The sequence below is a fragment of the Lampetra planeri genome, chromosome 45 (genome assembly GCF_965212315.1).
Source record: "Lampetra planeri chromosome 45, kcLamPlan1.2.h2, whole genome shotgun sequence".
In the NCBI taxonomy this organism is placed as follows: Eukaryota; Metazoa; Chordata; class Hyperoartia; order Petromyzontiformes; family Petromyzontidae; genus Lampetra; species Lampetra planeri.
Window position 1 is genome coordinate 4,058,946 of NC_136151.1, and position 26,234 is coordinate 4,085,179.

At 47.1% G+C, this 26,234-nt stretch overlaps 1 protein-coding gene across 1 annotated transcript; it reads right to left on the reverse strand.

Moving 5' to 3' along the window:
• Nucleotides 1-463: 463 nt before the first annotated feature.
• LOC144733021 (uncharacterized) lies at nucleotides 464-25,292 on the reverse strand. Its single transcript, XM_078614739.1, has 10 exons — nucleotides 24,668-25,292; nucleotides 13,309-13,405; nucleotides 12,842-12,970; nucleotides 10,322-10,435; nucleotides 8,418-8,543; nucleotides 7,287-7,372; nucleotides 6,860-7,148; nucleotides 5,690-5,965; nucleotides 4,182-4,357; nucleotides 464-2,021 (listed from the first exon to the last, which is right to left on the reverse strand). Exons 1-10 carry the CDS (start codon nucleotides 24,731-24,733, stop codon nucleotides 1,857-1,859), a joined length of 1,524 nt encoding a protein of 507 aa, XP_078470865.1. The 5' UTR covers nucleotides 24,734-25,292; the 3' UTR covers nucleotides 464-1,856.
• Nucleotides 25,293-26,234: the final 942 nt, after the last annotated feature.

The following is a 26,234-nucleotide window of genomic DNA, read 5'->3' on the forward strand; positions in this document are numbered from 1 at the left end:
GCTGCTGCTGAGGTTGCAGTGGCTGCGGCTGCTGCTGTTGGCGCTGTTGCTGCTGCTGCGTGTCGTTTGTTGCAGGCTGCGAGTTTTTTCTTTTGGTTTGCCCGTGCAATTTGCACGGGCATGGCTGAAGCCACCGCACACGTAGCAGCGTGGCAACGCGGTTAGACAAGTACACGGTGTAGCCTTCCGATGTGTACTTAAAGTTCACGTTAAGTGCCGTGTTGTTGACGTTTACGGGCTACACGGGGGGGGGGGGGGTCTTTGTGTTGTATTGTGTGAGATGATATATAATGAGCACCCGGTTATAGAAAGTGATCACATTGTATTAATGTACAGTACCGCATAAGACAACACAAGTTAGCTGTATGTATCAGCAACATCTGGTTATTGCAAAGGACTTGTCAATAACCTGACTCGATTAACAATATTTATAAATCAAAAGGAATCTGATGAGCTCTACAGCTGTTTTTTTCACAGATAAAACTACTATTTATTAAAAACGGAGGACCCGGAAAAAAATCCACGCGACCACCATGGAGAGAGAGAGACACACAAACTCCAAATATACAGCAGCAGGCGTCGTCAGGGTCAGGAATAAAGCCACGATCTCCTATATACAAGGCGAGGTAGTTAACATCTCACCAGATGTCCAGTAGGGGCACAGGGTCAAAACGTTACAATAACAAACACAATGCACACAAACACTGCACGGTCATCGACCAATATTCCAGAAGAAAATATTTCCTGTCATGAATGTTTGTTAGTGGCAAATAATTACCTTTCTCGATTGTACCATAGCCATGGCACTCTAAATAATGTAAGGTAAATCTCACTTTTAGTTGAACACATTACTTCACAGTTATAAGCAAACAATCATATATAACGACAAAAAAATACTAAACAAATTTTTATTTTACCAGGTAAGGCCCCACTGAGCTGTGTAGCTCTTTTTCAGAAGAAATCTGGCTACCACAAATGTTAGCTCAACGAAGAGGCTAATATTATCACGTGGAAATTTATAGCAGGAGCCAAATAATGCGTGACGTTGATTATAAACGTGAACTGGGATAAAAATCCAACACGGGAAACTACAAATATAGAACAGCAGGCATCGTCAGGGTCCGGATGGAACCATCATCCTCCTGCATACTAGGCGGAAGAGTTAACATATCCTAGCCACCATGGTTAGTGCAGTGCGATAACCACTGCACCACAACTCATACATCATCATCATGATCCATGGACAGATAGCCCCGTCGTAGGAGGTGGTCCTCTGCACATTTCATGATTTGTTGTTTCCATACTCTCTGGGTCTTTCGGTAAAGTCACGTAGATAGAATAAAAGTATTATTATTTTATTTCGTGACGGCAGAAATTCATACTCTCTGGGTCTTTCGGTAAAGTCACGTAGATGGAATAAAAATATTAGTATTCTATTTCGTGACGGCAGAAATTCATACTCTCTGGGTCTTTCGGTAAAGTCACGTAGATATAATAAAAATATTATTATTCTATTTCGTGACGGCAGAAATTCATACTCTCTGGGTCTTTCGGTAAAGTCAAGTAGATGGAATGAAAATATTATTATTATATTTCTCCGGGTCTTTCGGTAAAGTCACGTAGATAGAATAAAAATATTATTCTATTTACGTGACTTTACCGAAAGACCCAGAGAGTATGAATTTCTGCCGTCACGAAAGCTTGAAATCAAGATTTGCTGTTTCCAATGTTCCTCTCTCTGTCTTGTAGTGTCAATCTGCTCAAGTAGTGGCCACATCTTTCTGGCATCAATCTCGTTATGATATCGTCGTCAAGCCATTCTCTGTTAGGTCTTCCTCTCTTTCTGGTTCCAACCATTAGAATTTCTCAAAGATGTCCTTCAGGTCTGGGTAACTTTCCCTGAGGTCCCACAGCGCCTCCCAGAATTGCTTGACCCTGCGTCGCCCCCTCGCCATCACCAACTCCACCATGTGCTGCGTCGCCTTCTTGCTGCCTTGCCGAGCGTGCATTTCTTTCACTTCCTGCGGGTGAACACATGACCGCAAGAAGCGACGTTCATAGCGGAATTACGTTTCTATAGCGATGGTGATTCTTCAGAGCCACTTGCCTACAATACTCCAGAACCACTCTGTTTGTGTTGTTTCAGCCGTGAAGCAACGTTAATGACAAAAGTTTGACTTGGTGCGCGTGATTGTGAGACACGGACAGCAAGGTCCCATATTTGTTGTTCACGCCTCCCAACCAAAAGTTTAAAATTGGCTCCGTCAATCTGTAATGCCTGTGGCTACAATAACTCGAGTAAAGATGATCCAATATGAACAAACACTTCTGGATAAATTTGATTTTGCTATTCGGGACTTACCCCTGCAGAATACTGGCCACATTGATCACAGGATTCCCCTAAAAGTTGGAAACAAAACCAGCACTAAAAGGAATTACATCAGACACACGCATAGCACTCATTGCTGATAACTCTGATTTATCACTGTCAACCAATTCTGCAGTAGACTCAAAATGGGACATGTTCTGTAAAGCCTAGAAAGCCTATTCATAGTGCTTTCGTGACAGTAGTACTCTTGCTCAAATTAAGACTCAGATTACCTCGTCGCCAAACGCCTGTCCCTGTCAATCTGGCGACCGTCCGACTTACTCCATGGAGACTGAAATTTTATCGTCGACTCTGCTGCAATCGCGGCTCTCATTGGTCTGGGCATTCGATCACCTTTCGATTTTGTTAATTTTACCAGCTTGCCAGTCTTCTTGAGTCCGACTTTGGAATTGGAGAAATAGTCTTAAAATTAATCTCATCCTATGTGGCCGAGAGAGAACCACCTCTTCAAAAAGGTGAATACACATCCACTATCACAAAGGACTCGTGCAGGGACCCCAGGGCTCCGTGCATGGGCTACTACTGTTTGATGTCTACACATCCCCCCATGCTGCCAAATTATTAATAGTTTCGGAAATAAATACCACTCCTATGCTGATGACATTGTATTATAAACACCAATGAATCCCACTAATGCTCAAGGAATTGAAAATCTCTCAGAGTGCACAACAGCCTCGCAGCGCTGGTTCTGGTCGCATGATCTTTCTTTAAATGCAGCCAAATCTGAAGCCACACTCATTGGGACTAGACAGCGGCTCATGTCACCCTCTTTTCCGCTCAACATCACGATCACCGGCACCAGCATTCCCCTTATGGACTGCATCAAATTCACCGTTGTCACACTGGATTCTTCCACCTTTTCTCTGGACATTTATGTCAACTACTTTTCATCACCCACGTCCAGTCATTACCATAAATATTGCCAACACCGTCGCCTGCAGTTATAGGTCGGCCCTCACCTCGACTACTGCAATGTCGTTCCATCCAAATCATCGAGCAACGTCCTCAAATTACAAGGGTTCCAGAACCTTCCTCGTGTCTTCCTTGGTGTCCACCAACCCACGACTCGACTCGGCCATTGCTCTCCGTGCTCTTCATTGGCTCCCTTTCCCCAGCAAGGACAAATTATAATAATCGCCTGCGTTTGTCATCACCCCTTAACCACCGGTTCCCTACCACTGCACCTCGCCTCACAACTCTCGCCTTGCACTGAATGCTCATGGTAGGACTCTACACAGGATCGTCGCTCCAAATCTTCTTCAGACACCAAAGGTCTCGAACTGTTACAGCCTGACGTCACGATACACTACACTACTATACACTACTATAGCACTACACTATGCACTACTATACAATACACCCCACTATACACTACATTACTATGTACTACACTATACACTACACTGTAACAGACTCACGTTGGTTCTCTGCTGTCACCCCTCGGTGTGGAACTCTAATCCCTTTTTACATCTGCAAAATAAAATGCACTCTAACATTAAATTATTATTCAATATACTGGCCAAATAACAATGACAAGTCAATATCTCAAAGGCACGGTGCCAAGCTCAGCTGCTCTAAAGCCTGACCCTTTAGATGTTGCTTAAAAATCAGAGTGCATTTGATGTTGAGGATGTGCAACGGGACAGAGAGTTCCACACCGAGGGGGTGATAGCAGAGAGAACGACGCGAGGCTATAACAGTTCGAGACCTCGGTCTCCGAATACCAAAAACCTATTTATGAGATGATAAATGATGATTATGAATGTGAATACGATTATCTTTGCCGACATACCCTCACACTGTTGTCGGTGAGTATGTTCCTGATATGCAATTGGGAGACCAGAGGCATCAGGTCGTCCCGCAGTGCCAGGAGCAGCTTCCTCGTCTGGAAGCGGATTTTGTCCCGGAGGAAATTTTCGCTGTAGCTGTTCAGATCCACGGGGCACGTGGAGAGTCTCCTGAGGAAGCCTGCGGCACCACACAAGGGACACCGTTCACACTGAATAAGCCTTCAGGAGTGGACGAGAGCAGGTTGGACAGCTGAACATAATGTTAGCCCTCTAGAATATTTTATCCATAAGAGGTTTTTGGGTTAGATCGCGTAAAAACTAATGTGTGTTGTTCAACCCGCCACCACCCGACAAAGCCAATTCGTAAGAGTTGTGGAGAAATTATATTTGTATCTTAAATCGAGGAGGGATAACTGTGATGTCATCACTTGTGAGCTAATCAGGTGCGAGAACCGGGGGGGGGGGGGGGGTTCGTGTAGTCACATATATGACCACGGATATCTATTATTGTATGTACATCCTGACGTTTTTTGGTGCAAAAATCGCAATACCAGTTATTGGCTGCTCACAGCTAATCACCATCCAGGTATGGTGATCTGTATAGGCGTGTGTAACTTAACAATAGACCTCCAAGCAGCACGAAGCCTGTAGCTACTGGCTTAACGAAACATTGATATTTACGCAATCTCACCCAAAAAAAATCTCCATTGTGGATAAATATTGGTCGCGAATGCCCTATACGACTACTATGTGTTAAACTAACAATAATAAAGTTCGGAAACGATGATGAGTTGTGACTCCGCGTTGTGTTTCTGTACTCCTGATAAATAAGGGCGACTCCACAATAGATGAGCACCAGAGGTTTATGAAATGGCATTTCAAAGTGTCTCTTCCGAGGGGCATTTGCGTTGCCTGCGATCGTGACCCAACGCACCACCACCACTGCTCCACGTCACAACAACACCTCAGCGCAATCCCTCTGTTGATGGGATTGAGCACCAGTGTTAATATTCTAGACCCAATTGTGATGCGTATTTTACATATTTAAATCAACTTTAATATTAAAGTCTTAATTGTGAATTTCTTCATCACCACCAAAAACCCAATCAACAGTCAATTAACATTAACCGAGTTCCTGTCAGTCGATTAATTAATATTACATTAATTAATATTACATTCATGTAATATTCATTTTACTTTTGCATTTTTATGTCGCAATAGAGCTAATGTAGTGTATAATCTCAGCAGCACGTAGTCCACCCCAAATCTGAATTGGAGGCGTGCCCTCTACTCTGAATAGTCTACACGCTGCTGTGCATCATTGCCTTCACTTATAATAATTAAATAAATGCGCCTGGCTCTCCACAGCAATTAGCAGAGTGCACAACGTATACGTGCGATTCATCACAGCTGAGCTCACAACGGCTACACTTGGGCAAGAGATGTCACTGGAAGAGATGATGGCCGGTTAACATGAAAGGTGGAAGGTGTCTCAAAGCTTGTTTACTACCAAGGCCTTCCAGCCACTCCTTGACTCCAGGATAACGATCCTGCACGGCTTGCAGAGCAAACAGCAGTTTGAGGCAGTCGTCGTTCCCTCTCTCTATGAAGTATTTGAGCAGCAGCTCCGCGCACTCCGCGCCATCCCGGATGCCCTTGGCTTGAGTGAAGAGCTCGTTCGAGATTCGTCCTCGGCTCATCAGCAGCAGCAGAAGATGCTTGGGGTCTCTGGCAATCCACAGCTTCAGATCCGACTCCTTATCTCGAATGGCCCTCAATGCCTCGCCTGCAGTCAACAGAGGTTCATATGAATTTCAAACGTATCGTTGAACACATTTCATTGATTTTAAATACTATTCAGCTACAGTTGTGCTTCTAGAATCAAGGCACAACAAATAACATATGTAAGTTCACACGTAACGTGTTGTTGTTCAGTCACGCAGCATGGCGGCTTTAAACGGAGCGTTATTGTCGCTAATTACTTCCCCCCGAGGACGAGCTCGTGTTAGAAAGCATTACAAAAGCAATGCATATCCATATTTTTTCCCTCCTTGACTCTAATAAAATCCATTCAGTATCAATATACTGGTGGGAAACTACGGTGGCTAGATGTTAACTACCTCGCCTTGTATACAGGAGGTCGTGGATTTGATCCCGACCCTGATGCATTCTGCTGTATATTTTGAGTTTGCGGTGTCTCTCTCCACGTGGTCGTGTGGATTTTTCTCCATATCCTCTGGTTCCCCCCTCCACATTAAGAGGATTTGATTGTTTATATACACTTCCACGTGATGATAAGCCACTTCCTTCATCTATCACATGTGAAAGCCGCTACTACATTGCTCAGTTGGGCTTTACCTGGTAAAATAAAAAAAAATAGTTTCGTTTTAGAATGGGTTTCGATGAGTATGGGTCTCTGTGGGTCTCTATGGTTCTATTTTGGCCTCCGGATCTCTGTAGGCCTCTGAGTATGGGTCTCAATGAGTGAGGCTGTAGAATCAGCATCACATGTTTAGAGTATTTGGCTGCGGCTATACCTTTCCACGTGATGATGATCTCAGATACTTCGTTGAGCTGCTATCAAATAAAGAGACACATAGCTCAGTGGGGGCCCTTGCACCTGGTAATATAAAAATTGTTTAGTCGTAGTTTTTTTGTGGTGCGTTTACGTGGGTCGTACCGTGTTTCTGAATCCACATCCACAGCTGTACGTATTGCTTCCTCACAGAGTAGAGGGCGTCCCACAGTTTCTCACAGCCCGACTCTCCCTGGCTGATGCAGTGGTCCAATACGAGCTCCACACTCTCCTCTCCGCCCTTGTCAACAGCCGCTTGATGAACACGCCGTGGTATCAAATTGAGGCCGTTGAGATGCTCCAGGAAAGCCGAGGGATCCGTTCCCATCCAGGTCTTGAGATTCTCTTTGTTCTCTTGGATGAGTTGCATTGTATCGCTGCTATCATTGCTCCTCTGTAGCGTGTGGAGAAGACACGGTTACAATTATTTCTGTGTTTGTGGGATAGAGTCTTCACTGTACTGGTATGTACGCCTACACAATGAAACAATGTAGAGTAGGGTCATCATGCCACCATGCTGTGTTGAGTTTACCTGAACTCCAAATGGCACCTTGTGTTCATTTCGCATTATATGAACAAGCGATAGATTTTCATCATGCTCATAATTTGTAGGAGTGTCTGAAAAAAATCCGATACAATTAGGTTATCACTGATTCATAGCACAGTTGATATGGTTGTATCATTTTTTTTATAGGTCCAAAACGAAAAACTATTTTATAATTGGACACAGAATACTAAACACGCTGATATTAGAGTCATAAAGAACATTTACATTATTTATACTCTGTGTGTCTATGTTGTGTGTCTCTCTCTATGTGTCTCTGTGTTGTCTCCCTCTGCTTGTGTGTCTGTCTGTGTCTCCGTGTCTGTGTTTTGTCTCGCTCTCAAATTTTGCAATCTTTGGAAGAACATAATCAACCAGGTAGGGTGTTGACTGTTGTGTTAGCCGACTCTCTGTGTTGTATTGCTTTGTATTTCTAAGTTCACTAGGTTTGTTTTCTACCTGATGACGATTGCTTGTGTTGCAATCGAAACGTCGTATTCTATTATATGATTCATTTTCTTTCTACGTGACTTTACCAAAAGGACCAAAGATAATTATTTATATTGTTTAAGATTGAACATACATTAACTGGAATGTAAAGTTGCATAATTGCATTGTCAAGATGAAAATGTCATCACCTGCGGCCAAAGACCATGAACAAACAGTTTTATGATCGTTTTTGAATCAGTCCAAATCCTATCGCGATGCCCCTCGGGACCTCGATAATTGTCCACTTCCTCTCTTTGTCAGAAGAGCGGTAAGCACACAACTAAGGAATAACACTTCAATTGAGCGTCCTATCCAACACAACTTTACGCGAGTGTGAAATATTGTTGGATGAGTTGAGGCATGGCAGAGATGACTGTCACCAACACTCTCCTAGGGACAATTTAAAATGACACCGAAGCCAAGCTCTCAAATTGAATGCGACTCATTTCTATCATTCTGTGCAGTGGTGTCTGCAGAGAGCATTCAGAGGCGGCTTGTGCCGAGATTTGATTTGATTTGACATTTTAATTCACGTATAATGGGAGTAAAAATCTATTTTGGAAGATGTATCATTTCATCCCCAATACAAGGATGAGATCTTTGGATTAAGCACGGAACATTACCACTTACCGGATCGCTTCAACATCCTTTTAAAAGTCAACCCCCTTTGCTTCATTTTGAAGTAAACTATGAGAAACACGAGTGCAGTCAGGACGAAGAAGATGAGGACTGCTGCCAACACGACTGACGTGGCGTCTGAATATTTTATGAAGGAGAAAAACAACAAGAAGCTGTCAACAGCAGTCCTCTCTCCGCCTACTTGTCAGGTCTATGTGATACGTTGCAATGTATACGAATACAGTACGTTGTATTAACGCAACCTCTAGCAAAATAAAACCATAAAATCATTGCTCTTTGCATAATTTCTACAGTTTTTTCTAAAAAGTCGACCCCTTCAGTTTCATGTTTAAGTAAAATACGTACAACAGGAGTGCAGTCAGGACGAAGCCGAAGATTGTTACCAACACGACTACTGTGGTGTCTGAAATTTTATGAAGGAGAAAAACTAACAAGCTGTCAACAGCAGTCCCCTCTTCGCCTAATTGCCTGGTCTCTATGATGCATTGCAATGCATGGGAATCCAGACCTCTATCAAACCATAAAATAATTGCTCTTTGCATTATTTCTATAGTTTGTTTAGCACAACAATATCGTAAAGGCGTTTTTTCACAGCTTATCATTTGCAGCAGTAGGACAGCTGTTGGCGATATTTTTTGATAATTTGCCTTCCCCCAATAACGAACTTTGCAGGTAATTTTCACATTTGAACCGCGATACCAGAACACATGGCCTTCTATTTCCAAATAAGGTTACCAGACCTCTATCATTCACCATGAAGCAGATGGTGAATTTTATTTTGTTGAATGCACCAGCAGAATCAACTATGGTAGCCGTTGGGCTTAAACCACAAACCTCTGAAACGTGCTACTACCCAGTGTGCAGATTTGGAGGCAAGGGGACTCCAGCCTAAAACTTTTGTGTAGAGACAATAAATATTAGGTGTTCAGTATTGCACAGGGTATTAAACTGATAACATTACACATGGCTGGCTTGACCATACATGCAGTCCCTGAAGCCTGCAATAGACATTAGCTTGAATTTCAATTCGTGCTTCTATTGCAGACAGCTTCTGCTGTTTGAGTTGTCAGGCTGTCTCTTGCTCCCACTGTCAGCTGAGAAAAAAAAATCTGCTGTTGTGGTTGACTTGAGCGGCTTCGTAATCCTACTGTAGTGGACATCAGAGATGTCACTGTATAGTGCCTGCCTAGAAGGGCCGCGCCATTCGATGTTTCTACAACATGGACAGTACCGTGTGGGTGGCTGTGTGTAATACCAGCCCTAGCGGGGCTTGGTGAGCACTGGAATAGTGAGGGCACCACGCAAGCTTGTGGTGGGGGATCCCACGAGGGGAAGTGGGTGAGGGGAAGTGGGTGAGTGTCAGCCCAGGGGCAGGGTTGCCCCGGGCCATGGCACTCTAGTTGACTCTGTAGACACGTGATCCAGAGAGTCCACACAGGGGGCCCCAGGTGGGGGGGGGGGGTAGTGGGTGATCACGTGTCCGGGGAGAGCTCTTGAAAGGGATCGAGAGGGAACGAGAATGCTGGAGAAGGCGGGCGGGGCCGAGGGCGTAGCAGCCCCGACCGTAGGGGGATATAAGGCAGGTCCCTAAGAGGGGCCGGGGGTCACTGCATTCTACAAGCTGGAAGCTCAACACCTACAAGCGGGAAGCTCTACATCTCAAACTGAAAGATCTCCCTCGTACGAGGCAACCATGTTGTCGGAGACCCGAGTGAGAGTCCGACCCTTCTTAGCAGTAACCCCTCTGTATAGCGTAGTTGGCTGGGTGGTCACCACCCTAGGCTATATTGGGTAAAGGGGCCGTTACCCCTTTGTGTTATGGTGTTACAATAAATGTGTTGCCTCTAAAAGGACCAACGTCTGCGACTCAGTTGGACTCACTACACTACTATTACCTAAGTTTGGCTCCTCAGACAGACAAAATCCCGAATCGACATCTCTCTTGAGGCTCTCCATGCACCGACACACCGTGTCCTGGGCCACGGAGCATTTTACAGCCACCTCCTCGCCTGCAATGAGAAAGTTGACGGTGCTAAAGTTCAACAAACATACACACACAGAGACCCACACAAATCCAGATCAATACAGACCCACAGAAACCCACAGATTAGCACGATTGGCTACGTACGGTGTGAAAGAAGTTAAAATGTGTCATAACCCTCCACCACCCGACATAACCAGTAAGGTTTGTCACATAAACAACGCGCCAATTAGTTTACAACTTCAGCCCACTGGTGTGTTGTAAAGATCAGAGGTGGATGAGGGGGGGGGGGTTATTGTAATTATATGACAATAGATTAGATTGCTAATCCCAGTTGATTAGCATGTGTTTGCTTTGTAAGGAATACAGTTGTAAGATGTATTACTTAATAATACGCTTCCAGGCCACATTAAGTCTGTCAGAGAAGTTAAAATTAATTGTATTTATCTCAATTTCAATAGATTCTCCAATTAGTTTTACACAACTTATTATTATGTCTTTTTGTTTGCATGTTCACCACAAGTATATGTGGTTAATGCAGACATGATTTCTTGCAAAGGTTTCAGTTTTGTGTTTTAACATCTTAACACCTGTTTTATTGCCATAAATGGGAAAACCCTATTATAATAATTTAATACTGGCAAAGGAGGTCCCATGATGTTATCCATTGTAGTTGATATGCATACATTAACCCCCCTCTGTTGTTCGCACCTGATTGGCTCACAAGTGAAGACATTACATTGTCCCCTCTATTTAAGACCAAAACACGAAGATTTCTCCGTAACTCTGGATGTTGACTGATGCTACACTGGTTGTAATTACTAGCAAAACGTCACGGTACTCTAATTGTAAATGTTGTAATAGGTTTACTCTCCAACTCACCAGTGTGCTAAACTATTAACGAATTGGTATGTTTTCTTAACGTGACAAGCCTTATAAATTGGCTGTGTCGGGTGGTGGCAGGTTTAACGAGACATTTATATTCACGTGATGTAACCCAAAATTCGATATTATGGATACGTACACGCACACAATTATGTCATCGCTGGATGTCGACATGCTGGGTGCAGTGCATGGTGTGCAGTGTAGCGACATCGTGGGTGTAGTACTGGCCCTAGAGGGGCCCGGTGAGCGCTGAATGATAGCGCTCGATGGTGCCACGCTTGGCGTGCAGTGCCGACCCTACAGGACAGGGTGTGTGGGTGCCGGCCAAAGGATGAGGTTATTCAAGACCATGGCACTCTGGTTGACCCGAAAGGACACGTGACCAGTTAAGTCTACAAAGGGGTCCCAAGATGGGGCTAGGGATGGTCACGTGATTGGGACCCAGATCCTTCCCGAGGATTCTGGAAAGTGGACGTGGCCAAGGGCGGAGCCGGCCAAACCACAGAGAATATAAGCCGGGACCCGAGAGGGACCGTGATTGTTGTTCGTCCTGGAAGAAATATTCGTCTACCTTCTCCATTCAACGAGTCTCGAACACGTAGACCCGGGCCGAAGCTGTTGGTCCCGGTCCAAATTAGCAGTTACGTTGTAACTAGTGTAGTTAACCTAGTGGTTACCACCGGGTTAACTACACTAGCTACGTAGTAACTAGTGTAGTGTAGTAACTAGTGTAGTTAGCCTGGTGGTCACCACCAGGTTAACTACACTACCTATGTAGTAACTAGTGTAGTGTAGTAACTAGTGTAGTTAGCCTGGTGGTCACCACCAGGTTAACTACACTAGCTACGTAGTAACTAGTGTAGTGTAGTAACTAGTGTAGTGTAGTAACTAGTGTAGTTAGCCTGGTGGTCAACACCACAGGTTGTTATTCTGTTAAGGGGAAAGTTACCCCGTGTGTTGGAACTGAATAAATGTGTTGCCTCCAAGTCTACGTCTCAGACTCAGTTGAACCTATTACATATATACTACACTATACAATACACTATACACAACCTAAGAGTAGCACAGTTGGCTACGTATGTTGCAAAAAAATCGTACAATATCCTGGATTTTAATCTGGATTTCAGCTGCCTGTGATTATACCGAGTTGATGTTAAGTAGCTGCACCAATTCATTTTGAAAATTGCATTTAAGTTTGAATGCCACCTGTCTGTCAGAAGGACACAATTGCCCAACCATAGTATGAATAAAGGGGCCTACAAATTGGAATTAAAATGTGGTTCTGTGATGTCATTTTCTGTGGCGTGTGAGAGTTCCCAGGCATTTGTTGTCTCTTGACAAGATCATGATTTGGACAATTGGAATATTTAGTTTGAGGTGGGGTTGTCTCTCTTTAAAAAAGTTTTGGTCAGTTGCTTATCAAGTTTTGTCTTTGCTTCATGCCAGTTAAAATGGGAGTATCCAAAGGAACACCCGTCATGCACACATGAGATAAATATCACGCACATTGCAGATATGACAACATCCTACTTGCTGTGCTGCCACTTACCTGAACCACAGCTGCTGCACCATGAGCACTTCTCCTCCTGGTTGTCTCTGTCCATATAAGTGCCCTTAGAGCACAGATCACACATTGCCTTCCTTCCGTCAGATATGCAGTCCTTCACCTTGAACGTCCCTGAAGGACAACGAAATGCGAGCGAGCAATGGCGTTTTACAAACACACAGCGACCACAAGTTGGTTCAGAGAGACGCGGGCTGCACTGCATTCAACCAGTGTTAAGTTCTGTTCAGAATACAGTAGCTTGACAGAAAACAAATTTCTTCAGTATCGAATCACTTTTTGTAGCCTGATAGTGGATGAGGTCACGGGGAAAAAGCTGGCCCCAGTTGGGTTCCTTTCCACAGGAGTAGGGCCTGTGACTTGGTGGGGACAGGAAGCACCCGGTCACCACGCTTTGTCGTTCCACAGAGGTGTAGGGATTGGGGGTCTCTGTGTTTGTGTGTTGCTTTTACCTGCAGGGCACAACCGGCAGCAGACTCCTCGTGGTATTTTGTAGAATCCATCTCCACACTCCTTGGCGGCAGACGGCTCCTGCAGTGCACAACACACCTGAAGAGAAGGTCCACACAGAATGGAGTGATTAGGGTAAAGGTCGTGACTTTGTGGCTGCGACAGTGCTGGTGGTTTTAGAAAACCTATCCCTGTTGTTACCATGAAGCATTTGTAACGAGCTTAAAACTCACGCTGGAAAATGTGTAAATCGGCAGCAACAATTGGTGCAGCTGGCACCAACCCATTATCCAGGCGGATGGAATCGTGGACACGCATGCGACATAAAGAACCAACAACACCTTCATCACTGATCCAGCAGCACAGGTATCTGGCGTAGACCTCCCCTCGAAGGCGGTAAATAACAAATAACTGAACTCGCACAGAGCACAGGCGATGGCGGCTGCCTTTCTTCACAATTGAGAGATGACTCCCAGACCATGGAACGTATCAACTTGAACTCTAATATCTGTTGTGGGAGTTGTTTCATTTCTCCACTAAGCATCTCAAGAGGCCATTGAGTGGATTGAAAAACTAGGCCTCACATCATAAGCTTTAACCATCATACAACAGATGAAGAATGTACTAAGTGAAACCACCAATTTAATAACTGCCTGTGAATGAGAAACTCAGAAAACGGAATGTGCCTGGAGGCACAGCAGAACAACTGTAATGTAATAAGCAAACACGAGTAGATTTACAACAGACAAACGTGTGCAGCATTTTATGAACAAAGACTTCTCACCATAATCCAGATCAACAGCTCAAAATAACTGAATGCGTGGCCGTTGTGTTTTTTTTAAATGCCAACTCACAGAGTCGAGAAAATGTGGTCACCCCAACAACAAACAGCAATGAAACAGACAATTCTAGACCGAATTCATCCACATTAGGAATCGTCAGTACAGCACAGTCATATATGCTGTTGCCATCTGCCTCCGGGAGCCTCAAATATGGAGAGGAGTTGTACTTTTACACTATCGGACCCATAACTTGCGTGAAGGCAGCAATAATTCAAATCAATAAACGACGATGAAACTCAGTTTTATACGTAGGAGGCTTTCACGACCAATATCATCAATAATACAGGGTTTTTTTTGGGTTAGATTGCGTACATATATGCGTCATTAAACCCGCCAACACCCAACACAGCCAATTAGGCTGTCCGCCTAATGATGCTCTTTGTAATTACTGGATAAACGTCATAGTGAGATTGTAAATGTTGTGGATTTGCTCTCCAACACACCGGTGTGCTGTACTGGTAACGAATTGGCATATTTTGTTTACGTGATAAACATTACTAATTGGCTGTGTCGGGTGGTGGCAGGTTTAACGACGCAATTATATTTCCACGATCTAACCCAAAAAAAACTGTATCATGGACGATGAAACTCATTGCAACAGACAAAATTATCATAGGCCATGAAACAAATAGGTTGAGCAACACACAATCGTGTGCATTGAGATGGTGGTCTGAACAGGGCTGACATTTTGTACATGTGTAATAAAGGACTTGACCACGTTCTCTGGCTCAGTGTCCTTTATTCGGTCCGTACTGCGTTCCCACACGGCTGTCTCTCTTATTCTCTCTGTGCTGGTTCCGATGTCACTCCAGTCCACATCAGCAGCCCCGCTGCTGTTCTTGTCGCTCTTGCAGCCCCACAGCAGCTCCGCTGCTGTACTCTCACACAGCTCCCTTGGCTGTTCCTGCTGCAGCTCTCACGGCCTCGTGCTGTCTCGCCTTCTCGTCGCTCCTGCGACTCCTGGCAGCCACCCCGCTGCTCCTCACACACAGCCTCACTGCCTATCTCTATCTGCAGCTTTACACCTCCCAGTAGCTCCCTACTGTTCCCAGGGTTGGCTCCCGCTTCTGACGGTGCCCCCTCGGCTCGTACGCCCGCGTGGCCCCACACCTTTCCATTCACACCCCGACTGACTTCCCCTTCCGGTTTACGCGCTTAAGGACCCCCTACCTTTCACCCACGTCACCTGGCTCCGCCTCCTCGTGACGTCACATCCGGGAGGTCGCTTTCGCCCGCATTACACCACCCTCCCCCATAGAAAAAACCCAGCCGACCTCGGCTGAACAACACCAAAGCATAATGTGGTGAACCGACCTTCCCCCTTAAAGGACACTAAGCATGCAATATAACAACAAGAACAACACACAAGTAACATCGACGAACGTACGAAAGCATGCGATAAATACGACGGCAAGAACAAGAACAATAACAACATACAATCAACGAAACGTAAGCGATTTGGAACGAGTGCGGGTCGCCGGCCTGTCCCGGACGGTCGGCGGCCCACTTGTAGAACGGGGACGCGATGGAACACGAGAAATGACAGGGGGTAATTCCCCTGCTGCGATTGGAAGTCCACCGACATCTCGTGTCCCTGACGAATCAGTTTTGGTCATATTCGGCGAATGCGCCTGCAGCGGGGTCGGAAGGGTCGCCGGGCTTGAAGGTCCCGCAGCCTTGGCAGGCGCCCTCCGAGCAGGCCCACTCCTCCCCCGCGGTGTCACGGTCGGCCTGTCTGGAACAGGTACGACAGGCGCTCCAGCAAGATCAATGGACGCAGGCGGGGAAGAGTCAGAGTCAGCAGCAACAGACCCCGGCAAGGCAACATTGGGAGATGACGCATCACGTAGGGGAGCAACATATGGTTTCAACCGCGACGTATGAACAAACCAACGGCGAGAACCAAACTGAACGAGCGCCGACTGTGGATTAGGAACCTCAATGAGGCGCACAGGACCATGCCAAGGTTTGTGCAATTTAGGAGAGGTCCCCGGCCGCACCTGCGGGCAATGGAGCCAGGCCAGGTCTCCCACCTTCCAGGGGCACTCCCCCTCAGACCGCCGAGCATACCGCTCGTTCCGGGCCTGGGCTTTGGCCGTAGCCACGCGGGCGTTTTCCCGCGCCTCCGTAACCCGGCGAACCGTGTCCTGAATGTATTCAGGGAGTGGTTTACGAGGTCCCTTCACTCCAGTACCCAATTGCACATCCACCGGAGGCACGTTTTCCCGACCATACATAAGGTAAAACGGCGAATACCCTGTAGCCGCATGGGGCGTCATCCTGTACGCCGAAAGCACTCCGGGGATGTGCAGATCCCAATCCGATTGCTGTTCACTCACAGTATGGCTAAGCATGGCAGACAATGTCCTGTTCAGCCGCTCAACCATACCATCCGTCTGCGGATGGTATGGAGATGTCCGTATCTTCTTAGTCCCAAGGCCTGCGCACACTTCAGCCAATAATTTAGAAGAGAAATTTCGGCCCTGGTCCGTGAGGAGTCTCTCCGGCGCCCCCTTGTCCATAATGTACCCAAACAAAAAGGCGTCGGTGATGGCCGCGGCCGACTGATCGGGCAACGGCCAGGCCATCGGCCAACGGGAGAGATACTCGACCCCTACCAGCAAATATTTATTTCCCCTCGCCGATGGTGGGAAGGGTCCCAATATGTCCAGTGCCACCAATTCATTGACTCGAGACACCTGAATCGACTGGAGAGGCGGCACGTAAGGATGTTTAGGCGGCTTACGCCGGGCGCATTCAGGGCACGCGCGCACGTGCCCTACGACATCTGTCGCCATGCCGTGCCAAAAATAATGACGTTGTAACGTCAACAAGGTCTTCTGCACCCCTAAATGCAATAGTGTGTCACAATGGAGAGTTCTAATCAACTCAAATCGCAAGGACGTTGGTACCACCACACGCCAGCTTTCCTGGAACCTTTCTTGCCACATAAGCAGACCATCTCGGAGAGCGGTTCGCGGCCCCACAGCCGAACTCGGACTCCCCTTGTCCCTCATAGACCGCTTCTGCATGGACAACAACGACTCGTCCATCATCTGTTCCCGAATCCAGACAGACCGCGGCAGATTCAAAACCCCATCAGTCGGTCCCGGTTCCATCGGAGTATCCGACTTCCCGACGGCCAACGTGAGCGGCTGAGGGGGGTTGAGAATCGGCGAACACCTATGCGTCCCCGACGCACATTTACAAGGGGCGCGCCCTGGTAATCTGGAAAGTGCGTCAGCGTTCGCATGGCGCACTCCCTTCCGATGTTGAATTTGGAAGGAAAACTCCTGCAGCGTGTCCAACCAACGTGCCCACTGTCCCGATGGCTGGTCCATTTTAAGTGCATATTGCAAGGCCGCATGATCCGTACGCACAATAAAAGAACGACCGTAAAGGTACGGTCGAAATTGCCGTAGGAAAAAAACAACCGCCAAAAGTTCTCTACGAGTGACACAGTAGCGTGTTTCCGCAGGCGACAAGACTCGGCTACCATACGCCACGACGCGCTCTACGCCCCCTTTAGATTGTGATAATACCACCCCAATACCTGTGTCACTCGCGTCCGTATCGAGAATGAAAGGGCGATCAAAATCGGGATAATCCAATGTCGGGGCCGTAGCCAATAGATCGCGCAGACTCCGAAAGGCCGCCTCTTCCGGCTCTCCCCAAACAAATTTCTGTCCTTTACCCGTAAGGAGATGCAAGGGTCTCGCAATCGTCGCAAACCCCGGCACAAATCTTCGGTAATACGAGGCAAATCCCAAAAACCGTCGAACATCCCCCACAGAGGCCGGAGTCGGCCAATCCCGGACACACGCCGTCTTTTCCGGATCTGTGGACACCCCCTCGGCACTCACAATGTGCCCCAAATAACGGACGGACCGTTGCAGTAGGTGGCATTTCTTTGGTTTGAATTTCAAATTGGCAGAGCGCATCCTCGTGAACACTGTCTCCAGCCGCGTTAAATGTTCCTCAAATGTGCGGCTGAACACAATAATATCGTCCAAATATATAAGACACGTCTCCCACTGCAACCCCGTCAAAACGAGCTCCATCAATCTTTGAAACGTAGCAGGGGCCGCATTCAATCCCATCGGGAGGCAGTTGAATTGAAATAACCCCTGCGGCGTACGGAATGCGGTTTTCTCCCGTGAGGACTCGTCAAGGGGAAGCTGCGAAAATCCCGAAGAGAGGTCCAGTGTGGAAAAGAACTTAGCCCCCGACAATGCGTCAAGGGAGTCGTCCATACGCGGCAGGGGGTACGCATCTGCCACCGATATCTTATTCAATTTCCGGAAATCGACACAAAATCTCAAGTTGCCATCCTTTTTCTTAACCAAGACCACAGGAGCGCCCCATGGGCTGTTAGATGGCGATATAATGTCCGCAGCCAACATGTCTTCCACCGCCCCCCGAACGTGTTCTCGCTCCGCTGGACTCATCCGATGCGAATTTAACCGAATAGGGGCAGCGTCGCCCGTCTCAATGTGATGGGAAAGCAACGATGTGCGTCCCAAATCCAAATCGTCGGAGCTGAATACATCCGAATACGTCAGCAACAATTTACGCAGCGCATCACGTTGCCCCACGGACAGGGAAGAATTTTCGTCACATAAGGTAGCGATCCAACGATTATCCGAACCCCTTGGCTCGGAAACACCAGCGACCACTCCTCGGCGATGCGGACAATCGTGCGTCGCAAACGCCGTAGTGGCATGTGCCACAACCGTACCGGCCGGAACACGGATGTTTTCCACCCCCGCATTAAGCACCTGTAAAACCGGTAATTGATCCGGCCGGACGATGGTCTGTGCCCCAACTAACGCCAATCCCGTTGTTATCGTGGCGGATGGTGACAACAAGACCCCTAATGCTCCTAGCCGATCGGGCAGGGGCTTCCGATACCGCAAGGGTATAAGCATCTGTGAACCAGGTGGGATGTCCACAGATGCGACGGACAGCGCCTGCACCTGTACGGCTGAAGCAGGTCGCCCCCAGGGCGACGGCAGAAACGAGATTCGACGGCCCCCCGGTAATTCAATACAATTCTCATTGATTTTAATCAAAATGGGCATCTTAGCCAAAAAATCCGTGCCTAGTAAGCAAGGAACCGCCAAAGATCTCGATATTAACACAACGCCCGAAGCCGACACATCCCCTATAGATATCTTAGCATCCACCTGGCCCACAATCCCCATACTACCCCCGTTTGCAGCGACGCAAGACCCATAAACCGGACGCACAGCCCCCGGCGGAATGCCCAACAGATGGAAAATGACATCCGATATAATAGTCGCAGACGCTCCCGAGTCGACCAAAATGCGCACGTCCACACCTTGTATGGACCCCGGTACAGTGGACGAACCCGTAGCGGCCGCGACAACTCTCCGTGCCAATTTGCGCCACTGCGTAACTGAATGACAAGGCCCCGTCGATGGCCGTTCTTTAACAACAACAATAGGATCGCGCAACACAGGTGGTGGGTGAGGTGTAAAGCCTTGCCGAGTGTCTGGTGCGTGCCGACATGCCTGTTTCGGAGGTTCCTTGGTCGGCTTGTCCGGTGTTGTGGACTCCTGCTGCGGCGGACCCGGGAAGCGGGCCCAGCAATCTTTGGCGTAATGGCCCCTACGGCCGCAGCGGAAGCAATCGGCCTCGTTGCGCCGAAGCGCAGGTCCTGCGTCCCGGCGGCCCCGTCCCGATGGCGTAGCGCGCGGCCCCGGCCTTCCGCGTCCCGGCCATGGAGAGGAGGCAGCCGTCAGCTCCTGTGGACCCCGCTCATCCGGCACATAGATCGCCCTTGTGGGGTCCCACCCCATCGCGCCTCCTTCCTTGACGGCCCCACCCGTCCATGCCGCCACTTGCTTCCAGCGACGGAGATTAAACTGCGCATCCAGACACTTTGCTGCCGCCCGGGACGTGAGCTTCTCATGCCCACACACAGGCATGGGGATCCCCAGATCCCGAGACAGCTCCAGCATTTTTCCCAATATGAGGGGCTCGAGCAGATCCTGTGGCGTGTCAGGATATGCTGCCATGGCCAGCTCCAACACCGCACCCCTGAACGCCACAGGCGATTCTTCGGGTGCTCGTTGTCGTTGAGCGAATCGCCGATGCGCGTCGTCAGGTGGCTCATAGGCGTCGGCCATTTCCTCAAAAACTCCACATAACGTCTTCTTCTTATCGGCCGTTATGGAACGGAAAAATCGCACAGATTCGTCGTCCAGTAGAGTCGGCAACACTTCCAAGGCCTCCGCATCGGTCCATCTTGCTGAACGAACCGCCGCCAAAAATCGGCAGGCGAAAGCGCTCCAATCGCCCCCGATAGAGAATTCCTTAACTGTAGTAAGGTGGCGACTCCGACTCCTCTTCACGCCGTCTTCCAATGATGGTTGTTGTGGAGGTAAATTCAAAATGGCGTCGGCCCGCGGCGTGGCCAAGATGGCGGTTTGGCGCCGCGGAGCGCGCAAGATGGCGTCTTCTTGCCGCGTGGCCAATGGCGGCGGCAGGGCAGGCAACGTGGCGGCCCGTGGAGCACCTTCTCGTTCCATCGTCGTCCTTGGCGTAACGAGGTGACACAGATGCGCCAGGACGTCCTTGAGTGTCTCCAGTTGTTCTGCCACCTGTTGCCATCTTTGCTCAGCGTCCGATGTTGTTGACGGACCCGCCATCGCGCCGACATCTTCCACGCCCGTCCCCGTGCTCGCCTCAGCAGGGCTCTCCTCCACCACCCCAGCAAAATCCGTGGTCGGAGGGAATTCGTCGTCGTCGGACGAAGAAGCCGATGCTGGCGCCGGGGGAATTTTCTTCCTTACTTGCTTAGACATGCCGTTTCACTTCTGACCCCAGTGTAATAAAGGACTTGACCACGTTCTCTGGCTCAGTGTCCTTTATTCGGTCCGTACTGCGTTCCCACACGGCTGTCTCTCTTATTCTCTGTGCTGGTTCCGATGTCACTCCAGTCCACATCAGCAGCCCCGCTGCTGTTCTTGTCGCTCTTGCAGCCCCACAGCAGCTCCGCTGCTGTACTCTCACACAGCTCCCTTGGCTGTTCCTGCTGCAGCTCTCACGGCCTCGTGCTGTCTCGCCTTCTCGTCGCTCCTGCGACTCCTGGCAGCCACCCCGCTGCTCCTCACACACAGCCTCACTGCCTATCTCTATCTGCAGCTTTACACCTCCCAGTAGCTCCCTACTGTTCCCAGGGTTGGCTCCCGCTTCTGACGGTGCCCCCTCGGCTCGTACGCCCGCGTGGCCCCACACCTTTCCATTCACACCCCGACTGACTTCCCCTTCCGGTTTACGCGCTTAAGGACCCCCTACCTTTCACCCACGTCACCTGGCTCCGCCTCCTCGTGACGTCACATCCGGGAGGTCGCTTTCGCCCGCATTACACATGCAAGACACATCTTTACACGTCATAATTTTCAGATTTGAGCAACCCTGGTATAAACCTACACAGTAGCAAACGTCAGTGTCTCTGCTCGAACAAGCATAGAGCGGCGTTCATCTCAACTGTGGCCCTGAGCCCTTGGTGCTAATTTCACATTCCCATGGTGGTGGTGAGACTCGTTGGGATAATAGCAGTCAACTTCCCGGTATTTCTTTCTTATGGCAAGTGCAAAGCCAATGACAAAATATTTAAACTTCATGTTGAGAAGGTGATCCATTCGATGGCATCCAAAGTTGATTTATGTATTAAGTCAGTGCCTCCTCTGTAAGGCTTTAATGGACAGTGGTGAGTTACGTGATTCAGAGATCGCACTTCATCACATTCACAATAAGGCGACTTTCATTGTCTTCCCAGTGTTCTGTATTTTTAATATACAGTAGTGCCTCGATTAACAGTGACATCAGTTAACAGTTTTTCAGTTAATGTTAAACCTCCCATAGGACCCTATGGTTTTGACTCACGTTAACGTCGTTGATTAACGGTATGTTTTATATTAGCGGTCCCTAACCTTTATAGGCACCAGGGACCGGTTTCCTGCAAGATGCTTCCAGTGACGTTTGTTTTTTACTCATTTTGGCTATGGTTAGCTTGTGGGCTTACCAAGAGGCGCAGACGGAAGTGGTTAATAAAATAATGGCGGGCGACGCGAGGAATCACCGCTCTCACCTCCTGCTGTGCGGCCCGGTTCCTAACAGGCCACGGACCGGTACCGGTGCACGGGCAGGGGTTGGGGACCCCTGTTTTATATTATACACGCGGTCACGAATTTCGGCAAATCCGAGCGCTCGTAAGTGGGACTGGGCATGCCTCAGCCAATCAGCGATGCCTGTTTATAAGCCTTTAGACCTCGAGTGGAATTGTTTATCGTATCTTATCATTATATTAAACGCCTTTATCCAAGGCGATTCATAAGGGTTATGAGTTGCACAACGAGGGTTGCTAAACGTGATACGGTGAATAGGGATGAAGTATGGAGGAGGGAGGATACTGGGTTCAGGAATTACGGTGGGTACCTAGGGATGGAGGGAATGATGGACTAGGGAGAAGAGGTGGGTCTTGAGGGAATGAGAACAGCTCTCTTGCATACTCAGTGCTTTTTACTTATTTTTCAACTCATAAGTGAATTCGTTGCGATAGCAATGGCCTCGAAAGTGAATTCGCAAAAGGAAACAAGGAATAGGAAAGTAATTCGCTTAAAACGAAGCAGGACGTTTTTAAGGTTCACTTCCGATCATCTTAGAATGGTTTCATGCTTTTAACGTGTAATTTCTATATTAATTTAGCAGTTATCTCGGTAAGCAGTAGTTTTCGTGTAAAGGATTAAAAACGTAAACTGAGGGACTACTGCATATACATATTGTCCATTGTCTACACCACAATATCAGGTTACTCTTGCAAATAAGATAACTCTGTTCTCTTGAGTTGTCACCTGGTTTAAACATTAACTTGACTACATTTCACGAGAGGTCATATATATAATGAGGACAATAAACTCTGTACCTTTGACTGCAACGGCAAAAGACAGACTGATACCGAAGCTGTAAACCTGGCTCATGTTTACGAATGCACTGTACATTAACGAAGGCAACCTGATTCACCCCTTTTTTCCCTATAATCTTTAGTCATTCTTACACACGCAATATTATTTGAAGTCACGCACAGCTACAATGTAATTCATCTACCGGTATGCCCATAACAGCGTGACTAAGAATCAACTAACTTTTTTTCAAGTGGTTCACGCACCATTGGGATGTTTGTCAATTTCACTTGAAATAGCGAGTGCACGGCATCGTTTGGGGAGGAAAAAAGGGCACCCAGAGAACACCCGCCATGCATGAGGACATGACACTGGGTGGTCGTTACAGTTGGTCTGAGATTAGGAGCACTCCCTTTAAGAGTGTGCTCCTAATCTCGGCTCGTTACCTGTATAAAAGACACCTGGGAGCCAGAAATCTTTCTGATTGAGAGGGGGCCAAATACTTATTTCCCTCATTAAAATGCCAATCAATTTATAACATTTTTTACATGCGTTTTTCTGGATTTTGTTGTTGTTATTCTGTCTCTCACTGTTCAAATAAACCTACCATTAAAATTATAGACTAATCATTTCTTTGTCAGTGGGCAAACGTACAAAATCAGCAGGGGATCAAATACTTGTTTCCCTCACTGTAACACTGGGTGGTCGTTACAGCAAGTGGGATCATAACCCGGTATCTGCACCTTGCTCTCTGCCACCACTTATAGGCGCAATGGTCGACACAAAAAAGTGATTTTGTTAAGGTGAGTTCGGGACGATTTATTCTATTCAATTGATGAATTGGCCAAACAATCTTAAAAGACTGCTGTTTGGTGGTCAATAACTTAGACCCCTTCAAAAATGGCAGCCACCCTCACGTCCTGTATCCCTGAAGGCTCATGATGCCAATGGCGTCACAAAGCCCTGCCCATCACCTCCCGTCCAGCAACACATGTGGAAAGAGGTTAGATTTTTTCATCTTCCTCACAACTGGTTTTGTGTTATCTGATTGATTGAGTGATAAAATGAGTAATCGATTACTTAAATAATAAATCATCTTTGCTTTACTCGTAATAATTACTGTGTCATGCCACTTGAGACAAAGATAGTGAATAACAATGGGCTGTCTCCTGGTTAAAAGACGAAATTCAATCTCATTAAGAAACGTTGACATTGATGGAAAATTTTTAGCAAAAACTGAAACGTGCACGTAAAACCATGGAAATATGCACGCTTGGAATTTCGTTGAGAGACAGAAAGGGGAACATGTGGATTAGAGAACATAGAAAGGTTACAACATTATCTTGACTGTTTATAAAAGTAACTGAGCTTGGAAAAGACACATCATAAAGTGAAGGAATGATGGCCGGGTGGTCGAGATTTAACGACGGAATGGCTGCCAAAGGAAAGAACACTCCAGAGAGAGAACATCAACTGCTGGATATGGAAAAATGATTCATCCTCAAGTAATGCTTCCCCTATGAAGGTTATAGCCCTTAACATTACAAATGAATGAACGAGTGAATGAAACTATAAGTGGTGATCCTCACCATCAGTAGGAGTGTTCCTCTCAGCGCCAGCCCAGGTGAGCTCCTCCGCTTGGTCATGAAGTTCATCGCTCCTCACTCCTCGCCCTCAGACTTTCGACTTCTTTCTCACCTCTCACCTCCTATGACGGCTCCGTAATATTATTTTTCTCTTAACTACTTTTAAATTATATTTTTTTATTTCACCGGGTTAAGGCCCCACTGAGCTGTGTAACTCTTTTTCAAGAGCAACCTGGCTATCACAAATGATAGCAGCTCAACGAAGTGGCTTATCAAGTAGAATTGTAGAGCAGACACGTAAATCTAAACGCGTGATGTTGATTCTAAATGTGGAAGGAAAAATCCACATCTGTCTTGTTTCTCTATATTCCCCACTATATCTCTCCTGTCTCCTCACCCTCTTGTCACGCTTCTCGACCCACTCTTGTCAGAAGCCTGAGTTCGCAAGCATCTTGTCTACATTGTCACCTCCAAAGGTGTTTCTTTTTTACAAATCTCGCTCTTAACAGTTAAATCACAGCCGGATTCAATGCTAAACGAAGAGACTAGGCAATTGCTTGGTGACAGTGGGAAGTTTTCTCTTCGTGTTTTTTCTTACTGCGGGTTCCCTGCAAAGGTCACATGCGTGGTTTATAGTGATAAGTTTATGAGAGGGAGTTGGTAGTGTCTTTTTTAGCCCTGACCACGCAGGCTCGCTTAATGATAAGAGTCGTAATTTTGGGTGCATTGACATGGCCAAGTGGTGCGCATACCTCCGTTAATTACAAATCGCGTTCTTAAACCAAATAAATACGTGCCCTGGTTCATCCGAAATTTACGTGATCGCCTCGACACTACAGCAGTGGCAGATCTTTAAAAACAGTGGACAGAGTTTGATTTATTTTTATTGACGTGACTCTGCAGTCCAGTTAGTGGGTCTTATGCGCAGGAGCAGGAAAGTGTTATTACTGAGCACGCACATCGATCGGTCAATCATTAGTATTCCTTCTAAATTCAAAGAGTAACAATCAAAATCGTCAGATGTGCTTTAAAAACGACTAATTTATACCTGTATGAGTGGTTTTTGGGAAAGAGATGTGCGTAAAATGTATATTTTTGGATAATCCGCTGCCATCCTCGCTGTCATTAGCATGGATAATCGAGAGTCCACTGCATTAAAATATCTAGGTTTGGAAGTTAGAGATAATCTGCTAAATAGAAACATTGAGATTTGTTCATATTGTCAGGAGAGTGGTAAGAAACTAAAAACATGTTTTTCCCAGATGAGGGCACACTGAGCTAGATGGTAGCTCTTTTTCAAAAGCGATAACAAATTAGAGCTCAACAAAGTGTCTTATCACGTGGACATTTATAGCAGCCAAATACCCTAAACACGTGGCATTGATTCCAAGTGTGGAGGAAAAAAACCGGAGGACCCAGAGAAAAATCCATGCGACCTCCACGGGGAGAGAGAGACAGACACCAAATATACAGCAGGGGTATGGGTCGGGAGCGAACCCACGACCTACTGCGTACCAGGCGAGGTAAGTTTACATCTCCTAGCCACCGACGTGCCCACAGTGGTAAGAAC